This window comes from Polypterus senegalus, chromosome 4 (genome assembly GCF_016835505.1).
Source record: "Polypterus senegalus isolate Bchr_013 chromosome 4, ASM1683550v1, whole genome shotgun sequence".
NCBI classification, from domain to species: domain Eukaryota; kingdom Metazoa; phylum Chordata; class Cladistia; order Polypteriformes; family Polypteridae; genus Polypterus; species Polypterus senegalus.
This window is the reverse complement of record NC_053157.1, coordinates 54,509,444-54,529,127: the sequence shown is the minus strand read 5'-3', so window position 1 is coordinate 54,529,127 and position 19,684 is coordinate 54,509,444. Positions and strand designations below refer to the sequence as shown.

The window sequence follows — 19,684 nt, the reverse complement described above, 5'->3', positions numbered from 1 at the left end:
GTTTATATCCTCGTCCTCTCATTAAACTTGTATCCCGCATTCCCGTGGGCATGTGAAACGCCAGCGGTAGCCTGTCTATGAACTTAATTTAAAGTTTAGGTTTACACCTTGCTTTCTTTCCGAGGTAGCAACATTCATGAATATGGTAGTATATGTCACTTGCTGGCTTCTTATTGTTTCGCTGCCTTCTCAATTATATAATGCATGTTTTCTTAAGCGCTTTTTGGAGGTCTTCCTGGTTTTCTACGCACTGCGTTGACAGTCAGTTCACGTGATTACGTGGGAGGCGTGATGATGTCACACGAAACTCCGCCCCCCACGTCATTGCAGCTCAACTCCATTACAGTTAATGGAGAAAAATACCTTCCAGTTATGACCATTAGGCGTAGAATTTCGAAATGAAACCTGCCCAACTTTTGTAAGTAAGCTGTAAGGAATGAGCCTGCCAAATTTCAGCCTTCTACCTACACGGGAAGTTGGAGAATTAGTGATGAGTCAGTGAGTGAGTGAGTGAGTGAGTGAGTGAGTGAGTGAGTGAGTGAGGGCTTTGCCTTTTATTAGTATAGATATATGGTCTGTAATTATTAAAACATGTCACATTATTTTTCTATGGGACTAGAATAGTAGTTATCTTCTTAAAACATACTAGGAAGAAAGATTAAAAATTAAAGGGCTAAAAATATCTATGAATACTGCAGCCAACCGGTCTGCATGTGACTTTCTGACTCTCCCAGAAACGTCATTTGGACTCGAACATTCATCAGTTAACCTGACTGAGGGCTGCCCGACTTCTGTCACATGTTAGGATCAGCAGTTGTCTAGCAAAGCCAGACATACAGTCATATGAAAATGTTTGGGAACCCCTCTGAGCCTTTATAATAATTTACTCTACTTTCAAGAAAAAAGAAAACGGTATGTCTTTAATTTCCTTGGAACATCTGAGTACTGGGGTGTTTTCCGAACAAAGATTTTTAGTGAAGCAGTATTTAGTTGTAGGAAATTAAAGTGCAAATATTTGGGTACCCTTGTAATTTTGCTGATTTGAATGCATGTAACTGCTCAATACTGATTACTTGCAACACCAAATTAGTTGGATTAGCTCAATAAGCCTTGAACTTCATAGACAGGTGTGTCTAATCATGAGAAAAGGTATTTAAGGTGGTCAATTGCAAGTTGTGCTTCCCTTTGACAATCCTCTGAAGAGTGACAGCATGGGATCCTCAAAGCAACTCTCAAAAGATCTGAAAACAAAGATTGTTCAGTATCATGGTTTAGGGGAAGGCTACAAAAAGCTATCTAAGAGGTTTAAACTGTCAGTTTCAACTGAAAGGAATGTAATCAGGAAATGGAAGGCCACAGGCACAGTTGCTGTTAAACCCAGGTCTGGCAGGCCAAGAAAAATACAGAAGCAGCATATACGCAGGATTGTGAGAACGGTTACAGACAACCCACAGATCACCTCCAAAGAACTGCAAGAACATCTTGCTGCAGATGGTGTATCTGTACATTGTTCTACAATTCAGCGCAATTTGCACAAAGAACATCTGTATGGCAGGGTGATGAGAAAGAAGCCCCCTTCTGTACTCACGCCACAAACAGAGTCGCTTGTTGTATACAAATACTCGTTTAGACAAGCCAGATTCATTTTGGAACAAAGTGCTTTGGACTGATGAGACAATAATAAACTTATTTGGTCATAACAAAAAGCGCTTTGCATGGCGGAAGAAGAACACCGCATTCCAAGAAAAACACCTGTTACCTACTGTCAAATTTGGTGGAGGTTCCATCATGCAGTGGGGCTGTATGGCTAGTTAAAGTCAAGTGTCGGATGAATTCAACACAATATCAACAAATTCTTCAGGATAATGTTCAAGCATCAGTCACAAAGTTGAAGTTACGCAGGTGGTTGGATATTCCAACAAGATAATGACCCAAAACACAGTTCGAAATCTACAAAGGCATTCATGCAGAGGGAGAAGTACAATGATCTGGAATGGCCGTCTCAGTCCCCTGACTTGAATATCATCGAAAAAATCTATGGGATGATTTGAAGCAGGTTGTCCATGCTTGGCAGACATCAAATTTAACTGAACTGGAGAGATTTTGCATGGAAGAATGGTCAAAAATACTTCCATCCAGAATCCAGACACTCATCTAGGATCACTCAGGCTATAAGAGGCATCTAGAGGATGTTATATTTGCAAAAGGAGGCTCAACTAAGTATTGATGTAATGACTCTGTTAGGGTGCCCAAATTTATGCACCTGTCTAATTTTGTTATGATGCATATTGCATATTTTCTGTTAATCCGATAAACTTAATGTCACTGCAGAAATACTACTGTTTCCATAAGGCATGTCATATGTTAACAGCAAGTTGCTACTTGGAAAGCTCAGCCAATAATAAACAAAAATCCAAAGAATTAAGAGAGGCTCACAAACTTTTTCATATGACTATATAATACATATGTGTGGAGACAACCATGAGTGAATTTACACTAACTTAAAAATGGGTGGGAACAATTAGACCAGTTATTCAATTTGAAATTTCTGAGCTTATCGAATGTTTTACGAGGTGGACCACAGCATAGGTGTGCTGATTTAAACTGCAAAGAGTAATGGTGCTTTTGTTACCCTGGTTCAAATGACAACAGGAATGTAGTTATGATAGATCATGTTCTATGGCTGAAAAGTCTCCTAAAAAGACCCCCATTAAACATATAATGTATGTCTTATGTGCATGATCATTTGGCATGCATTAAAAATAAACACCTGTTGCAAAGGACAGACTTTTCTGTAAAACCAGATTATACTTTGGCATTTACGGACATTACTGTGCTAGTGATAAAAGTGAATGATGCACTGCCTCTGGCCATATGTAGCATCTGTTGCTCACAGTTATAACAGTACAGCTAGAGTGTATATAGTATCTAGACCATAAAGCTTTTCTAAACTCCATTTGATGCTGTTATGTCATGTAGTGATACAATACTAAAAATGACAGCAGGATATATAAATTAATAATTAAGCTTTAGTTAATTTATGTTACTGAGCTCTTGAATTGATTACATCAATTTTACCTCTGTACTTTCTCCCAGTGTCACGTCTTTTGTACAGTTTCTTTTTTTCTCTCCGTGTATTTCTATATTTATGAATTTGTCAAATATACGAGTAGAAAAGGAACAGTGTAACCATGAACATTTAAATGCACCGACTGAAGGAATTTGAGGGCAGGTTTTTAGGAAGAGACCAAGTGGGCGTTGCCTTTTCAGATGCAGATTTCACACCTATTCACTACAATATTTTTAGCAAGTTGTCCCCAGATGTGTGTTTTCATCCTGAGAATCATATCTGGCCCAGCAATTCTGTGATTTTGTATGAAGTCCGTTCATCTGGGATGATGTAACACTATTTTTGCATACATTCAAACATTTATGTATAACTTTGAGTTTTATTCATTGTTTAAGATGACAGCCCTTGCTGTTCACTTTTTCCCTCAGGTAGGCAACAGCAAGATGCAGCTATAGCTACTGAGATTGATGGCGGCCAAAACGATAAGGTGCTAGTATACTAAAGTTTCTAATCTTATAATAATCCCTCTTATTAAAAAAGGTAGATTTTTTTTAAGTTAAACATAAAAGAAAACAATTACACTGTTAATTAAACAGTTCTCTGTTCCAGCAGCTTTGGTATTTCAGAAAATTGTGTCAAACTGATTATACCGAGTGCTGATTTGGTAATGCCATGCTCCTAATAGATATAGAAAAAAATGCCAGCTTGGATAAACTATATAAATTTGGATACACCCAGGGGCAATTGTGTTGAAAAGATGGACACTATGCTCACCAAATGTAGCCTTGTTTCAAAGTATTTTTGTGAAATCTTTTAGATTACCTAAAATATTACCTTAAGTTAGTCACTCCCACTCTTCCTCGTATCTAATGAGTCTAAACAGTAGCTGAAAGAGCTACTGCTGTAGAGCAACACACTAGAATAGTCAGTCAGTCATTGTCTAACCTGCATTATCCTGAACAGGGTCATGGTGGTCTGCTGGAGCCAATCCCAGCTAGCAAAGGTGGCAAGGCAGCCGAACAAACCCTGGACAGGGCACTAGTCCATCCCAGGGAATGTACACACACACACACACATCTCCACCCAAACACACTAGGGCCAATTTAGAATCTCCAATTCAGCTAACCTGCATGTCTTTAGACTGTGAGAAGAAACCAGAACACCCAGAGGAAACCCAAGTAGACACAGGGGGAACATACAAACTTCATGCAGGGAGGACCTGGGGCACGAACCCTGTTCTCTTTACTGCTGCCACTGTGCAGCCCACACTTGAACAGATTTTAAATAAAAAACAAACAAGGTAAACCATGTCTTAACAATAAAAATCATGAAGTTCACCATTAGTATAGAGTCACTAAGGTATTAATTATTATTAGCAGATCTTCCCTGCATAAAGCTAAAGTGATCTTGAGTTTAACATAACAGGAAATCCCACACTCTGCTTGCATCTTTATTTAATATAATTCCTCTATGTCATTCTGAAAAAAAAGCAACTCACCTGATGCAATCTTTGCTTCTGATAGATTTGATGGAAATTTCATCCACTGTAAATTGTACATTTGCTGGTCCATGAAGGCATACCATTCCACTACATACCCACAAGTCACATTGTTGGATTGAGGCCAAGATAGATTAAAATATCCACCCCTGTTATATACTATTGATAGTATGTTATCAAAATCTGCAAAATCAAAACACAAAAGAATACATTTAGAACTTAAACTTAGAGCCTTATCTCAGTGACATTTTGAACTAAATAAAGGAGGAATGGACATGTTGCTTTCATTAAAGGACACATGCTTTAAATAAGAAATTAATAACACAGATCCTGGAATGGTTATAACTCTTTAGAGCAAGAGTTCTGTACTTGTTTTAAACTGTGGTAGACATGCAGGGATATCTATGCATCTATTAATCATTTTTCAGAATTGTTTTAGTATGCCAGAAAGAGACTAATTAAAGATAACTTTCAGTCTTAAAAGCCATGTAAATCCAAATTAGATACAATATATTTACTAAATCAAATGTGGTATTTACAGTGTTAGAGGAGTACCAGTAATGTATACCCTTTCAAAATAAGAAGCCATGCTGGTACGTACAAGAATGCAAAAATATTACTAACCATACATTTGATCAAAGCAATTCACAGAACACAATGTTTGTGGCATAAGGTCAACTAAATCTATTTTTAAAAAGTATCATGTTTTCGATTGTGCACAATCATGACTTGACAAGTCCTTTTGGCATTATTGTCAATCATCACGTGAGAAGCCTGCCACCTGACATTTTTACAATCAATATGTGCGCTGGCCACTTTATTGGATTAATAACCATCCCTGTCATTAGGCAGTCATCCCATGTTATATAAATATCTACATGTGCAACTAATGACAAAGTGAGACAAGGATTCAATTCTACCAAATTCTTTTGATAAACAGTATAGTTCTTTGGCAGTTGGCAGTAGAAATGTCTTCTATTATTATTCCCCAAAATTAAGAGCAGAAATCTCGACTTTGACTTGCTTACAGCAGTTGGACAAATTTATTTATAGATCACTCCATAAGAATTTCTAGAGATATTCTGTGGAGGTTGAAAGTTGTAGTAGTCCTTCTACATGCAGGTACACTAAAGCTCATGTCAACAATGGAGAAAGGCCTACAGCATACTGAAGTACACTAAGCAAGACATGAACATGCTTTTTTAACTGTTCTAGCACTATGCATCTGTGGCCACCTTGGGAAAAAATCATGTATACACTGCACATGCAATATAAGAGAACTGAAGCTTCAAACAGAAAGCTGTCACTTACCAGTAAGTGTAGCGACACTAAACTCTGAGGTAGGAGACATACCAGCTAAGTTACTAGCTGTGACTAAAACTGTATATTTACTGTAGCCAAGAGGCACAGTGCTGGTGTTTAAGGCACCAGATACAGAGATATGTTGATCTGTTCTGTTGTTAAAAAGGTCCTTGATGGTAATTTCATAGTTGGTAATAATCCCATTGGCCTCAGACCTTGAAAGTGGCTGAAAAGAAAGAAAAAAGTAAATATATAAATCATACAAAAGTGGCACAAGTAAAATACATTTCTGACCTTATTTGAAGGCAAGTGTTTGCCAGAAACAATTTGTCCCATGAGTAAAAAGTGCCCACAAGAAGACTAAGTACCAAACTGGCAATCAGAAATCTGGATAAAAATGGCTGCTGGGGGAAATAAACAAAAACCAGAGGAGATAAGGGGGATGGGGGTTGGTATTACGGTTTGCATGAGACACGTGAGAGCAAATAATCATTTGTCAGGGAAAACTTGAATCATGTTGCTCATTTAAACATGTTGTATGTGTGTGAGGATGATGGATTGGTACCCTTTGCAGACCCCTACAATAAGTTCAGAAAAAAAGTTTAATTAACCCAGGGTAAGATTTCGGTGCTGTAACCAGAGTAATCTGAAATAACATGCCTGGCTATTTAGTAGATTTTGATGGAGTATAGGTGCATTTCTAACTAGCTGCTGGACCTTACACTCAATTTGAGGCTGTGGTAATTCTGTGTTTCAAGTTTGAAAGCTCTTATGATATCTGCAGGTAGTTGTAATGTTGATCCTTTTGGGGTTTACTTCAGCTGCTGTCAGGTTCATTAGCTCCATAAAGATTTGGTAAACCTTTAGTTTAGGTACTACCTGTAATGCATCCTTTAGTCATATAGTGTTATGTAACGAGACAAAGGCTTGTTACAGTTTTTTTTTTTAACTGCTAAAACACAAAAAAAAAAACCTATACTTTAAACAAAATTCAGAGCACTGTAAACATTCTGTGCTAAACTAGCAATTTTACATTTGCAGTTTCTTAACTTATATTTATAATTTTGTAAATATCATATTAACTTTTTTACTTGCAAACTGAAATACAGGTATTTTTAATACATATTAACTCCAATAATTATGTAATAGGAATATTTAAACAATCTATGGCCAGTGGAGGTTATCAGTCCCACTTACGATTTTGACTGAAAGTTTTCTTTTCTGAATTTTTACCTTGTCAGTGTCATACACTGCAGCCAAAGAAAACATGTCAACATGAAATGTGGGGTCCTTTATGTTCTGACTTTCAGTCCTGATAGCTTTCTATGGAATGAGTTTTAAATTAGAATTTGATGCATATTTAAAAACAGCCATGTACTGTGTGCTTCTATTACAATTTTATAATGTCAAAAAATCATGAAAATTGTTGTTTTATTTTATGTGTTATCTATAAAACACTCAAAACAAAGTTGCACCAAAAGCAGCAAAGATCCCTCTAGCATTAAAATTGGCATAAAGAACAGGTGGCATATAAGTAACAAGGACCAAAGCATGGATCACTTTTTCCATCTAGAATGGGGAGGGCATGACAGCGGTTGTTAGAATCAGGAAAAAAAAAAAAAAAAACATGACTGTCAATATCATCTGCTAAGTAATGCACCATTAACTTGTTACTCTGAAATCCATAGAAAGCATCACATCTTTGTAGAAGGTGAATAGTTTTCACATAACATAAATTCTGCAATGGTGTGTCACACACTCTTCCCCTTGCTGATACAATGCTTGTGGGCCTCCTGGAGTTTTCACAAACATGAAAACCTTCATATAACCATCACTGCTACCACTGTGCCACTGTCACATCTATACCATCATCATGTCAAACATGCAGAGACATTTGTATTAGTCTTAGCAGCAGTATGTGTCTCATATTCACTGATATCACACCCTGTTTACTTTTTACAATTTACATAAACATTTGCAGTTGTTAAAAATACTTGCATTTCAAGACATGTGTTACAATACAAAAGCTATATACAAATTCCTCCGAGGCACCTCAAAATCCTGAGAGCCACAGGTTGAATGATAGAGTGTGTGTCTTCTCTTGCTCTATGGACTTGATGCTTGCTCTCCATCATAAGAGAGGATATAAATTATTAAAACCTGGATCATGCTGCACAGTTTAAACACATCTTGTAAAATATGTAATTTGCTGTCTAATTAAACAAATATTAAAGTCGGGTTGCAGGAATGTCATATGCCGTGACCTTTAGTTGACATAACCTGACATGCCTGAACTAAGAGAAAAAAAGGAGACAACAGTCAACTTCTTGATGAAAGCCAGCAACAGTCAACTTCTTGATGAAAGCCAGCTTCAATAGAAGAAAAACAAGAAAAAAGAAACAAGGAGAAACTCAGCAAGATTTACATAGTAACAGGACAATGACCGCGAGGATATAGCCAAAGAAGCCTTGAAGCATATGCAAGCTTAAACTGCTGCCAAACATGTCTACTGGTGGAATGGGATAAATACTTAACTGAAAATAATATGGTACTTTTTAGCAATTTGTGAAAATATTTCCCCCTTATAATGACAAAAATATATGACTATAAAAAAACAAAATAATTACAATTAAAAACTGAAGCAGGAGTACAACAAGATCATCATCACACTATCAAGAGACACTGTCAAAGCGCGTGTGCACAAGATGTTTTTAGTGTTTACATCAGCAGAAATCTTCACAAATTTTAGTCGGAGGGCATGTCAGATGTAACAACTGCTGTTGCTAGATTGTATTGCCTTGAGTATGTCAGATCAAATGGCTAGGAATCATTTCCTAGTCATTTAGGGAATGAAATATTAAGTGACTGCCTCACAACTTCTCAGAACTGTTTCAAATTTCGAAAGTACTGCAAGCTCTCTGCATTTTGACAGTTAGTTAACATGCTACCTAACAGCACCTGTGGGTGTATGAATGTTTTCAGGTACAGAGAGGTCAGCCACATTCTCTAACCATCTTTTTCTATCATATTGTGGAATGACAAACAAATCAGGTAGACATGTCATAATATTTTGCAATCCAAAATAGCCATTTCCCTTCATTCCTTCTGGTCACGCTGTAAGTATGATACTTCCAAGCATGCGCTTATTGTGAATTTTTGTTGTGGTGAATAGCTAATTAGTATGGCTGAGATGCTAGGGATGTCAAAGTATATGGTTGTCACAAGAGCACTCTGTAACTGCCCTCAGTGCTCCGAGACTACATAAATGAAGGGTATGACTGAAAATTGCTGGAAAGGCTGCTTAGTATACCAGGGCCTTTAGGCATGGGCGGAGATGTTACTAGCGCTCTGCAGCCAAAAGAATAATTCAAAATGTAAAACAGCATTCTGAGCGCCTATGTGTTTATGGGTTTGGTTGTTGCATCAACTAGAGGCATCATTACATACCTACCACCAGATTTTGCATTTATGATGTCTTTAAGAGACTCTAAACTGATTGACTGATCCTCTATTTGTATAAAGGTGCAAGTTGGGTATTTAAAGAAGTAATTTGGATGATCTTAAGGTTGGAAGTGAAAAGAGTTGTGAATTATGAGGACACAGTACTTGCAAAAGGAGGGGACACCTCTTGAGTAACTGCTAATTTATATAAAGGCCCAGGAAATCTACAACATGTGAAAAACTAGGGTATAAAAGAATAATCGTCAAAAAAGTATTCTGGGGCATTAATTTTTTATTTTTTCATGCCCCAGTTTCTTAATCAGTGTGCTTATTTCTGTTATTGTGTTGCTGAGAGGACTTTTCCAACTAAAGCATGCAAAATGCAGTGTCACTAAATTCATTCAGAAGAACTTACCTTCCACACAACAGTTAGAATGATACCACTTCCTGTATCTTTAATTGTTCTCCATACATCAGGTGCTTTTGATGAAGCTACAAATATGAAAAATAAAATAAAAATTAAATCCTTAAAAATACTTAAAAGGAATATAAGAAAAATGCAGGTGTGTTTCAGGTTTACATATTTCTCCTAGCTGGAAGTGCACACATTTCTGAGTGAACAAACTACAGAGACCTTAGGCCAAGTGGTAGAATATCTATGAATTTTGCCATAAAGTCCAAAACCATGACTCATCTTAACAGCTAAGGCCATATTGCTCACATGTATGTGTCCTGTGATGGGCTGGCATCCCATACCGCACTCTTTAGAATAATGCCTTAGGGCCCCCTTGCTTCTAGAATATGGACTAACCAAATTCATCACACCTCAATAAGAGATTTACAAACAGACTAAAGGAGAAATTCTAAATTCTATAAAATGAACCATATACACTAATGACTAAACAGATAGAGCTTTCTGGATTTTATAATGATATTCTATTGTTAATTTTTGAAGATTACTTGTAATTTATCTGTCTACAGAAAAAAGTAAACAGTGGAACAAACAAATCTGGCAGTTAATGCCAGCTTTAAGCTAATTTGAGCAGATTTACCTTTTAAGCAATGAGACAGGCATTAACCGCTGTGCTAAAAAGTTTTCTTTTTTTTTCCTTATGAAAGGCAGGATTCATATACAGTATATATTTGTGTACTAGATTACTTTGTATGGGTTACTCATTTTTCCTGTGGACAAAAACGCTTGAGACATTTGCAAGTTTTCAGATGGGCATGTGGTCACAACATGCATTTGTGAATCTGCTGATCTAAAAAAACAATACTCATTTAAAGGTATATAATAATAGCTCAGCAGTTTTAATGTATACAACTATGTACAACTAAGTCATTGCTGTTGTGCCTATTGTGATAGCCTGGATAGACTGTTGGCGTTTTTGTTTAGTTCTAGACATGCCCCATGAATTGTCTGCTGGCAAAAGGGGAAGTCACTATCCACTGGGACAAAGTAACTACACAGGGAGATGTATGTCTATTTGGAAAAATGCACTGAGAGTCAATATTGAAAGTCAGAGAAACTATTGTCAAAACCAGATTGCTAAACTGTGGATGTAGTCAAAAGGTGAGCAACTAGAAGTCAGTTACAAAAGATGTATAGTCACAAAACCTGAACATGAAACCTGCAACAAAGTTGAACATTGAACCATGGCATGTCACTAATTAAAAAAAAAACATACTGAAACCAAAACTAGACACAAAACTGTTAGTGGAATTGCTATGAGTCAAAAATCCAATGACCTTCAATACCATGAGTACAAACAATTAAGAAAATCGAGGGTTGAATCCTTAAACTGAAAAGCCATAGCCAAAACCAAAATGTAAAACTATGAGTAATGCCAAAATGACAATTACCAGAAACTGACAACCGGAAGGCATACTGCCACTACAGTCTAAATTACACAATAATCACAGTACATGCTACTGCCAAAATGTAGATGCATAACCACTGTGGCAGAGGGCTGGGGTTCTTACCTGGCCGGGATGCCTCGAAGGACCGGAAAGGGACATAAATTGCTTCCGAGACTGGGAGAGGACCATGGGTGAGGAGCAAAGAGGTTTTGACCTGTTTGGACCTGTGGCCACCGACAAGGGGCGCCTCGAGCCTCGTGGGACCAGGAGAATGGTTACTTCCTCCACACCAGGCAAGATGGCGGATGAACCTGCTAGGACGCCTGTAGTGCTTCCGGTGCAGGAAGTGCTGCCAGGAAGGTCATCATCAGCCACCTAGAGCACATCCGGGCAGGAATAAAAGGGGCCGCCTTCATACAATCGGAGAGCTCGAGTCGGGAATGAGAGCAAGACAAAGCTCCCAGGAGGAGATAGGCGGCCAAGGACTATGATAGAGAAGAGTATTATGGTGGAGATTAATTGCTGTGTGCATTGTGTGGTGTTCAGGACTTAAATCCTGTGTTTATTTGGGAGAAATAAACGTGTGTGTTTTATAAATATGTGGTCTCCGACTGGTGGTGTCTGGGCAAGTCTCACACCACATAATAACTGCATAATAACGTAAAAGTGAGCCGCAATGGACATCAAAATTTGAAACCATGAAAGAATGAGGAGGTGGAAAAATGTCTAGACGCAAGACTGTTACAGAAGCTGAAATGAGAATTCCTATGAATCAAAAATTTAAAAGGTCTGTGGAAGGCCCTTGCTGAAGTTGTTGGATCGCTGGATCCAGAATCTTAGACACTGTAATGAATGTCACACATTTACTGCATAAAGCCAAACTTCTGTGACATAGTGCCTTCTGAGGGGCAGCTCCTAGCAACAGTTGAGACTTCAAACAAATGCAATATGTTTTATTAAATTATTAAGGCAAAATGCTCATGATGTTTTATTAAATTATTAAGGCAAAATGCTCATGATTAATACTTCCTGACACATAAAGCCTTCCAGAACCTACAACAAAGCAGTAGAAAAAAACTGGGTAGCAAAAAAATAAAATAAACAAACTGTAAACAAGTTTAAATTTATAACAGTCATTATCATGTCTGTTTTCTCTTGAAATTAACCCTTAACACCTATAAACTCCCCCCTGCTAGAGTCATCAAGTAAAGATTTATTCATGCCATACCTATACCTTAGACTTTAAGGGTGTGAATACCTCTAACTTAAAACAGTTTGCTGAGCCTGGTTTTAGATGAAGATTTAGTTGCACCAACCTTCTTCTTTTGTTCGAAAAGTCATAGCAGGAGTCCAGTTATTCCATTTCCAAAAATAATCAGCAGATGAGCACCGGACTTGAAAGTTATATGCCGTGAATGGGTGCAAATGGTCCAAATTAATTAGAAAACGTTGGCCAGCAGCTGGACCAGCCAAAGTATAGTTCCGCTATAAATGGAAAATGAAAAAGTACAAAAGTTAGGGAATAGTTAAAAGCTTTACTTTGGGTTCATTTATCTACTGTAGAATAATTGGTTTAACACTAGAATTACCAGAGCCTACGAAAAGACTCGTAGATCTGTCCCACCTTAAATCTCTTCATAAATCCATTCACACCTCTCCGCCAGCATCTTTTGTCTTCTAAATGTGCCGATAAAGACAAGCTGCAAACAGCAAGCTATTCCATCCCCCCACCGACTTAGAACATGCACGAACTTCTCCCAGCTCATGCCTTGATTGCTTATCTGGAAGTGAAGTGGAATTTCAGAGTTGAAATAATAGATTGTTATTTGGAACACACGCATTTCATGTGTGTTCCATTTCTACAGTAATCTGTGTAAACACATTTTTAAAACAGAAACGTTTTTCATATTCTAGTAGTAAATGACAAAATGTAGGCATAAACTATATAAAGTATGAAGCCTAAAGTCTAAATATCAAAGAAACACTTTCACAGAAGGTACAAATATAACAGAACAACTGCGCTTTTATTCAAAAATATAACTGCAGAAAAAAAAAACCCACCTTAACATGCGACATTGACACGTATTTACTACGACTGCCTCCGTGGTGCAACAGTATCAGCTGCTGACTTGGAATCAAAAGGTTGCAAGTTCGATCCTGCATGACTTTTGAGAAGTGAACTGCTCTTATTCTTACAATTTTAGAATAAAAACATACATTTGATTTCAGTCTGTACCAGCCAGTATAATTTATGATACTTGTAAAGGTTAGCTTTGTTTTTTTTTTATTATTAAGTTTTATTATCTCAGCCATGATCCCAAACACCCCCACCCCCTGCATTTGACACTGCTGTTTTCACATAGACACGCTATAACAGAGGTAAACTCAGCTCTCTTCTGCATCAGAGCAAGTATGCACATCGTTGTACTTTGTATATGTATATGGGAAGCTCTGCATTTTACTTGTCACTTTACACTGTAGGAAGTAAGTAAATAAATATAGGTAAATAGGCAAATAACATTCAAAAGCAATGCTCTGATGTAGAACGCAAGCGACTCTACACGCTAGTGTTTAGACCTGGACGGTGTATGTGCCCCAAAAAAAGTCTAACTGCATTCTTGTACCATTGCTTGTGTACGAAAGTGTCAGCAGGCACTTTTAGTGGCATTACACATATTTTTTTAGCATGCCCTCTGCACACTACTTGTGACTTCAGGCTGTAGGAAGTAAGTAAATAAATAAAGGTAAATCGAGCCATTAAATGATTTCTTCAAAATGTCACATATATTTGTCTCTTTCTTTTTTTAAAATGTGTGTTGATCACTGCCAGCATGTTGTAGCACACAGAAACTGGCCACCTGCATGTTCTTGCGCACACTAAATAAGCGCACTGAATAAGAGCCAATATACAGTTTGTGACATTTTGAAGAAATCATTTTATGACGTGAATAGTACCAATCAAAAAACACTGTCGCAGTAATGCAACATTATTTGAAAACGAACACCATCAGATCGGGTGTGAATTTATACTGGCGCTGTTAGAGTCAGATCAGAAGGGGGGTGAGGGAGAACATGACTGAGAGAATCAGACTGAAAAAAAGCAAACTTTTAGAAATGCCATACATGTCATACATAAAATGAATAAGTCCAAATATCATATATATATACCTATGTCTCTTTTTTTTTTTTGTCAGTGCGGTTTTGACATCATAGACCATAAGGTGCATACTAATTCAGCGTAAGCAGGAACACTTAATAAAATTTAATAAAAAAAAAAAAAATCAAGTGACAGTGAGATATGAAGAAGGGAAATTTGCCAGCGTTTGTGTGTCAGATCCCTTGGGTGGGGGGGTTGCAGTAGTATGTATGTATGTATGTATTTATGTGAAAACAGCAGTGTCAGATGGGGAGGGGGGAAGGTAAGGATCCTGAACGCGACTGAGAAAATGATAAGTGAATAAAAAAAAAAAACAAAGCTAACCTTTACAAGTACTGTATCATAACTTACACGGGTGGTTACAGACTGAAATCAAATGTAAGTTTTTATTGTAAAATAGTAAGAATAAGAGCAGTTCACTTCTCAAAATGGAATCGTGTGGGATCGACCTCGTGACCTTTAGATTACCAGTCAGGAGTTGATACCTTTATGCCACCACGGCAGTTGTGGTAAATGTCTGTCAATGTGGCATGCTAACAAGGCTTTTTTTTCAGTTATAGTTTTAAATAAAAGCGCACTTGTTCTGTTATATTTGTACCTTTTGTGAAAGTGTTTCTTTGATATTTGGACTTCAGGTTTATAGTAGGCATAAACTATATAATAAAACCTACTATATAGGTTCATTATATAGTTTATGTCTACATTTTGTCATTTACTACTAGAATATGAAAAAATTTCTGTTTTAAAAATGTGTTTACACAGATTACTGTAGAAACGGAACACACATGAAATGCGTGTGTTCCAAATAATGATCTATTATTTCCACTCTAAAACTCCACTTCACTCCCAGATAATCAATCAAGGCATGAGCTGGGAGAAATTCGTGCACATTCTAAGTCAGTGGGGGGATGGAATAGCCGGCTGCTTGCAGCTTGTCTTTATCGCCATATTTAGAAGATAAAAGACGCTGGCGGATAGGTGCGAATGGATTTAAGAAGCAATTTAAGGTGGGACGGATCTACGAGTTTTTGGTAATTCTAGTGTTAAACTGCTGCCTCACTAGCTTGAGAGAAACATCCAAACATAAATCAGGTTGTCTGTACATTAGAGTGCTTTAAAGTGATTTCATATCACAGAAGAAATTCAATTTTATCAAACAAAGTCCAGGGTTTTTTGTCACTGACAACTTCAGGGTGAGGCCACTGTATTGCTTATCCACTTGTACTGTATGGCAATGATCTATTATTTCCACTCTAAAACTCCACTTCACTCCCAGATAATCAATCAAGGCATGAGCTGGGAGAAATTCGTGCACATTCTAAGTCAGTGGGGGGATGGAATAGCCGGCTGCTTGCAGCTTGTCTTTATCGCCATATTTAGAAGATAAAAGACGCTGGCGGATAGGTGCGAATGGATTTAAGAAGCAATTTAAGGTGGGACGGATCTACGAGTTTTTTTGGTAATTCTAGTGTTAAACTGCTGCCTCACTAGCTTGAGAGAAACATCCAAACATAAATCAGGTTGTCTGTACATTAGAGTGCTTTAAAGTGATTTCATATCACAGAAGAAATTCAATTTTATCAAACAAAGTCCAGGGTTTTTTGTCACTGACAACTTCAGGGTGAGGCCACTGTATTGCTTATCCACTTGTACTGTATGGCGCATAAGCACATCTTCCCAGTCTTTTAATGGTAATTCACTTTTCGAAGTGTACAAACAATTAACCACTCTTTCTTTGGTGGACATCATCAGTCAACAGAAACAACATTTCAACTGACTCATCCACACATCCTTAAAACACACTCGTGGATCAGCACCAATTGGTCATTTGCATTATTTTTGTCTTTTTCAATGTCTGCTATATATAATTTTCACCTGTTTAGATGTAAATATTATTTTAAATATGGAAACGTACAATGCTTAGTGCATTTGATTATTGATATACAGAAGACTGTTTAATACATCCATTTAAACCACATTCCTGCCTGTGATTTTGGAAGTATATTTGGCTGATACAAGCAGTCAGTCTGAGTTATTCACATGATAGCATATAAATGATTTGTGGGATATAAAAGTATGTTAATTTGAACATAATATATTTTAGACCTATATTTCAAAAAGAGCAATCTCCTTTAAAGATCTAAATAACAACCCCCAAAGTATTTTTTTTTAAATGTGATACAGCTCTTCAAAAATAACTGCAGTGAAGGTTAAATGGTTTATTGACCTTTTTGACTCCTTGGACGTTGATTTAAATTAACAAATCATTGTACTTTAAATCTAACACTTTTTTTCCAAGGTTACTGTAGATCAAACAACAGTCAGCTGGTCAACATCAATCAGCATTATTTACTTAGGTGAAACATTGTTATCTATACCAATAACATGTAGTCTGTTCTGCTAACTGCAACCTTCACCAGAAAAAATATACGCAAAAATGAATGATTGTTTATTTCAGTATGCCACATGAGAGGATTATAACAAAAACAAAATCACTAAAAAGTTGCAAGGAACTCTGAGAAGATACCATGCCCTTAAAAATAAGAAATTTAAATGACAGCAGAATTAAATGCATCTGAAAAATAAATTCATTTATTCTGTGGTTAAGTGTGACAGAACCTAACCACAGCAGAATCAGACACAAGGAAAAAGCTTTAAACAAGAACTTAGAAAAATTAATTTTGTGAAAGTAAATATGTGCAAGTGAAAAACATTTCAAAATAAGGGATTTGTAATTAAAGGTTAATAAACCAAAAAAAGTAAATAACTGAAATCTTACTTTGCAATATCATTTATATTTTCCATCCATGTACCCCAAATCAACTTACTGCAATTTAGTTTAGTACTGACTGGTCCAGAGCTTCTCAAAAGCATGAGCCAATCCTTGAGTAGATAATAGTTCACTGAAGGGCACACCACACATCCACAGAGAGACAATTCGGAGTCGCTACTTAAACTAACTCAACGTCTTTATGTGCCCTGAGATCGACTAGCATCCTATCCAGGGCTAGTTTCTGCCTTCGCTCCTAGCTCCAGTATAAGCATCAGCCCCCTATGACTTTCTGCTGGATAAGTAAATAAGAAACTTGACGATTAGGCCCATTTCTGGTATGTGGAAGGAAAGTTAGAGTGTCTGAAGACCACACAGACATGGGGAGAACACAGAGTGACTTGGTTACAATTTAAACCCAGGATTATGAAGCTGTGAGAAAGCCTTCTATGCAGAGTAAACTATCAATTAATTTTTAATTCACATTTATTTTAGCCTTTTGTTAGAAATGTTTAATCTACACTATTTAAAGGTCCAGATCCTCCAAGGATAGTGCAACATCTAGACTGTAACTCTGCCTAAAAGTTTTTAGATATTTTTAGAAACTCAAATGTAATTATGGAAAATAATACAGATCATCTGACGTTATAATGTATCTGTGAAAGAGGAAATAAATAGAGTAGCTTCCCTTAAAACAAACGTGACTAAAGCACACAGAAATTCTCCCTTGGTTTAAGGAAAATACATGCACCCTTAAAGTAAAATACGGAACACCCAAATGCAAGTGTAAAGCAACCAAGCTATAGGTTTTCTGAACAATGCTACTTTGTGTTTCGAATGATATTCTAATATCTTTCAACATAGGAAATTCCATAGCAATTAATACAATTGACTACTTTGTTCTGTTACAAAAATCACTTTGGGTTCTCAAGCACCATTCTTGCATAGTTTAGTTCATATTTTGTCAAATCAATTTCAGTATGCACAGAGATGTGCTGATAATATACTATTACTAGGCTCACCCGCCTTTTAAGGCGACCGACTTTTAAGTTGACCACTTCTTAAGGCAATTCAATATGTAGATCAATTTGATATTTTATACAAACTCATTAATTTAGTTATACAGCATTTGAGCAGTATTACTTTAATACTCGTAGTTTGTTATTTTTGTGATGAAATTTAAACTTTTTTTCTATATTGAGGTCGCCCTTTTGAACCCCCCCTGATATTTACTACACGGTGAGGCATTTGTACTCCATCAACATTAATTATTTCCAGAGACATAATTTTGTCTATTTTTCCAGCGCATCGTGCACAAAAGCAAGGGAATGATGGGAGCACCAGAACTCTGCTCACATCATGTCGCTTCGTACCGCAAGCTGCAAGTAGTAAGTCTGTGATAAGCGGAATACAGCTACGCTTTCCACTCACGGGACGGAAGGACAATCCCGACCGCTTTAATATAGTAAGAAAGAAGAAGAAGATATCACACGGTCTGGAGTAGAAAACCATCTTTTACCTGGAAAAACGAAACTACAAATCCCACCGTGCATTGCAAAATGGACGGGGCGTGTGTGAAACTCCGCGCCTGCGTAGCACTCACGGGATTGAAGGACAATCCCGACCGCTTTTATATAGAAGGATATGTTCAAGTTAAATATGATATGCCACAGGTCTCAGTATATTTACTGTTTTCACTTTACATGCTATCATTAGAATATTAAAAAACAAAATATTAATTTTCCTTTGTTTGTAGATGATAAGCAGCTATATTTTTCTTTTAGACCAAATGATGCTTCTCTTATAGTATTCTTAATTGTGTCACTGAATTCAAACTGTGGATGAGTGTTAACTATTTGTTTTTAAACACTGAAAAAAAAAAAAAAACAATTTATTAGAGAGGATGACACAAACCGAAAAGATATTGTTACTTTTTAATTTAGTTTACATAAATAATAGTTTTACTGACTCAGTGTGAAACTTATGCATTATCTTTGACACCAGTATGTCTTTTAAAACATTTGCTTAAAAATAATGAAAGCAGTTATAATTTAATAAGACTAAAACACGCACCCTAATTTTTACAAACAAAATCGCAAAAATTGTTTTGCTTCGTGTATAACGCATGTTGTGATTGTATAGGAAGCGTTTATGGCATGTTTTCTGTGAAATGTCCTTCGTTTTTTTTTTTTTTTTGCATGACGAAAGATTTTCTTTCTTCCGTCTCCAGTCTTGAACACATGACTCTGGAACACCGTACTTGTGACCTGCTGCCCGATTTCCTATCCTACTATCCATGCTGAATGACGACACCAAACTAATTCAAAAACAAGAGCTAGAGAGCACGAGCAAGCCCAAGCAGAAGAATTAACGACTCAGGTTTTCCCTTGCAAGAAGGTAAGATGTAACCTGAATGCAATGCTAAGTCCCAATTGGGTAATTCCATTTCAAATCATCAAACTTTTGGACCTCATCATCACAGATTTTAACAAAACTTGGCATGCTGAATTTGTCATATTAGTAACCCATGGAACTGAAATTGCACATGTCTTGGATCAATATTAAGGGAGATTTAAGCTACCAAAC

General features: G+C 36.8%; 1 protein-coding gene across 3 annotated transcripts in view; it reads right to left on the bottom strand.

Annotated features, from left to right (window-relative positions):
- The window catches only part of lifra (LIF receptor subunit alpha a), a 138,768-nt gene that overhangs the window by 13,682 nt on the left and 105,402 nt on the right, over nucleotides 1-19,684 (bottom strand). For all 3 annotated transcript variants that reach the window (XM_039750645.1, XM_039750647.1, XM_039750646.1), the window contains exons 11-14: nucleotides 12,488-12,656; nucleotides 9,727-9,803; nucleotides 5,880-6,096; nucleotides 4,569-4,751 (exon numbers count right to left, since the gene is read on the bottom strand). In XM_039750645.1, the coding sequence (XP_039606579.1) occupies nucleotides 4,569-4,751; nucleotides 5,880-6,096; nucleotides 9,727-9,803; nucleotides 12,488-12,656 (646 nt within the window). The remainder of the gene's footprint in view (nucleotides 1-4,568; nucleotides 4,752-5,879; nucleotides 6,097-9,726; nucleotides 9,804-12,487; nucleotides 12,657-19,684) is intronic.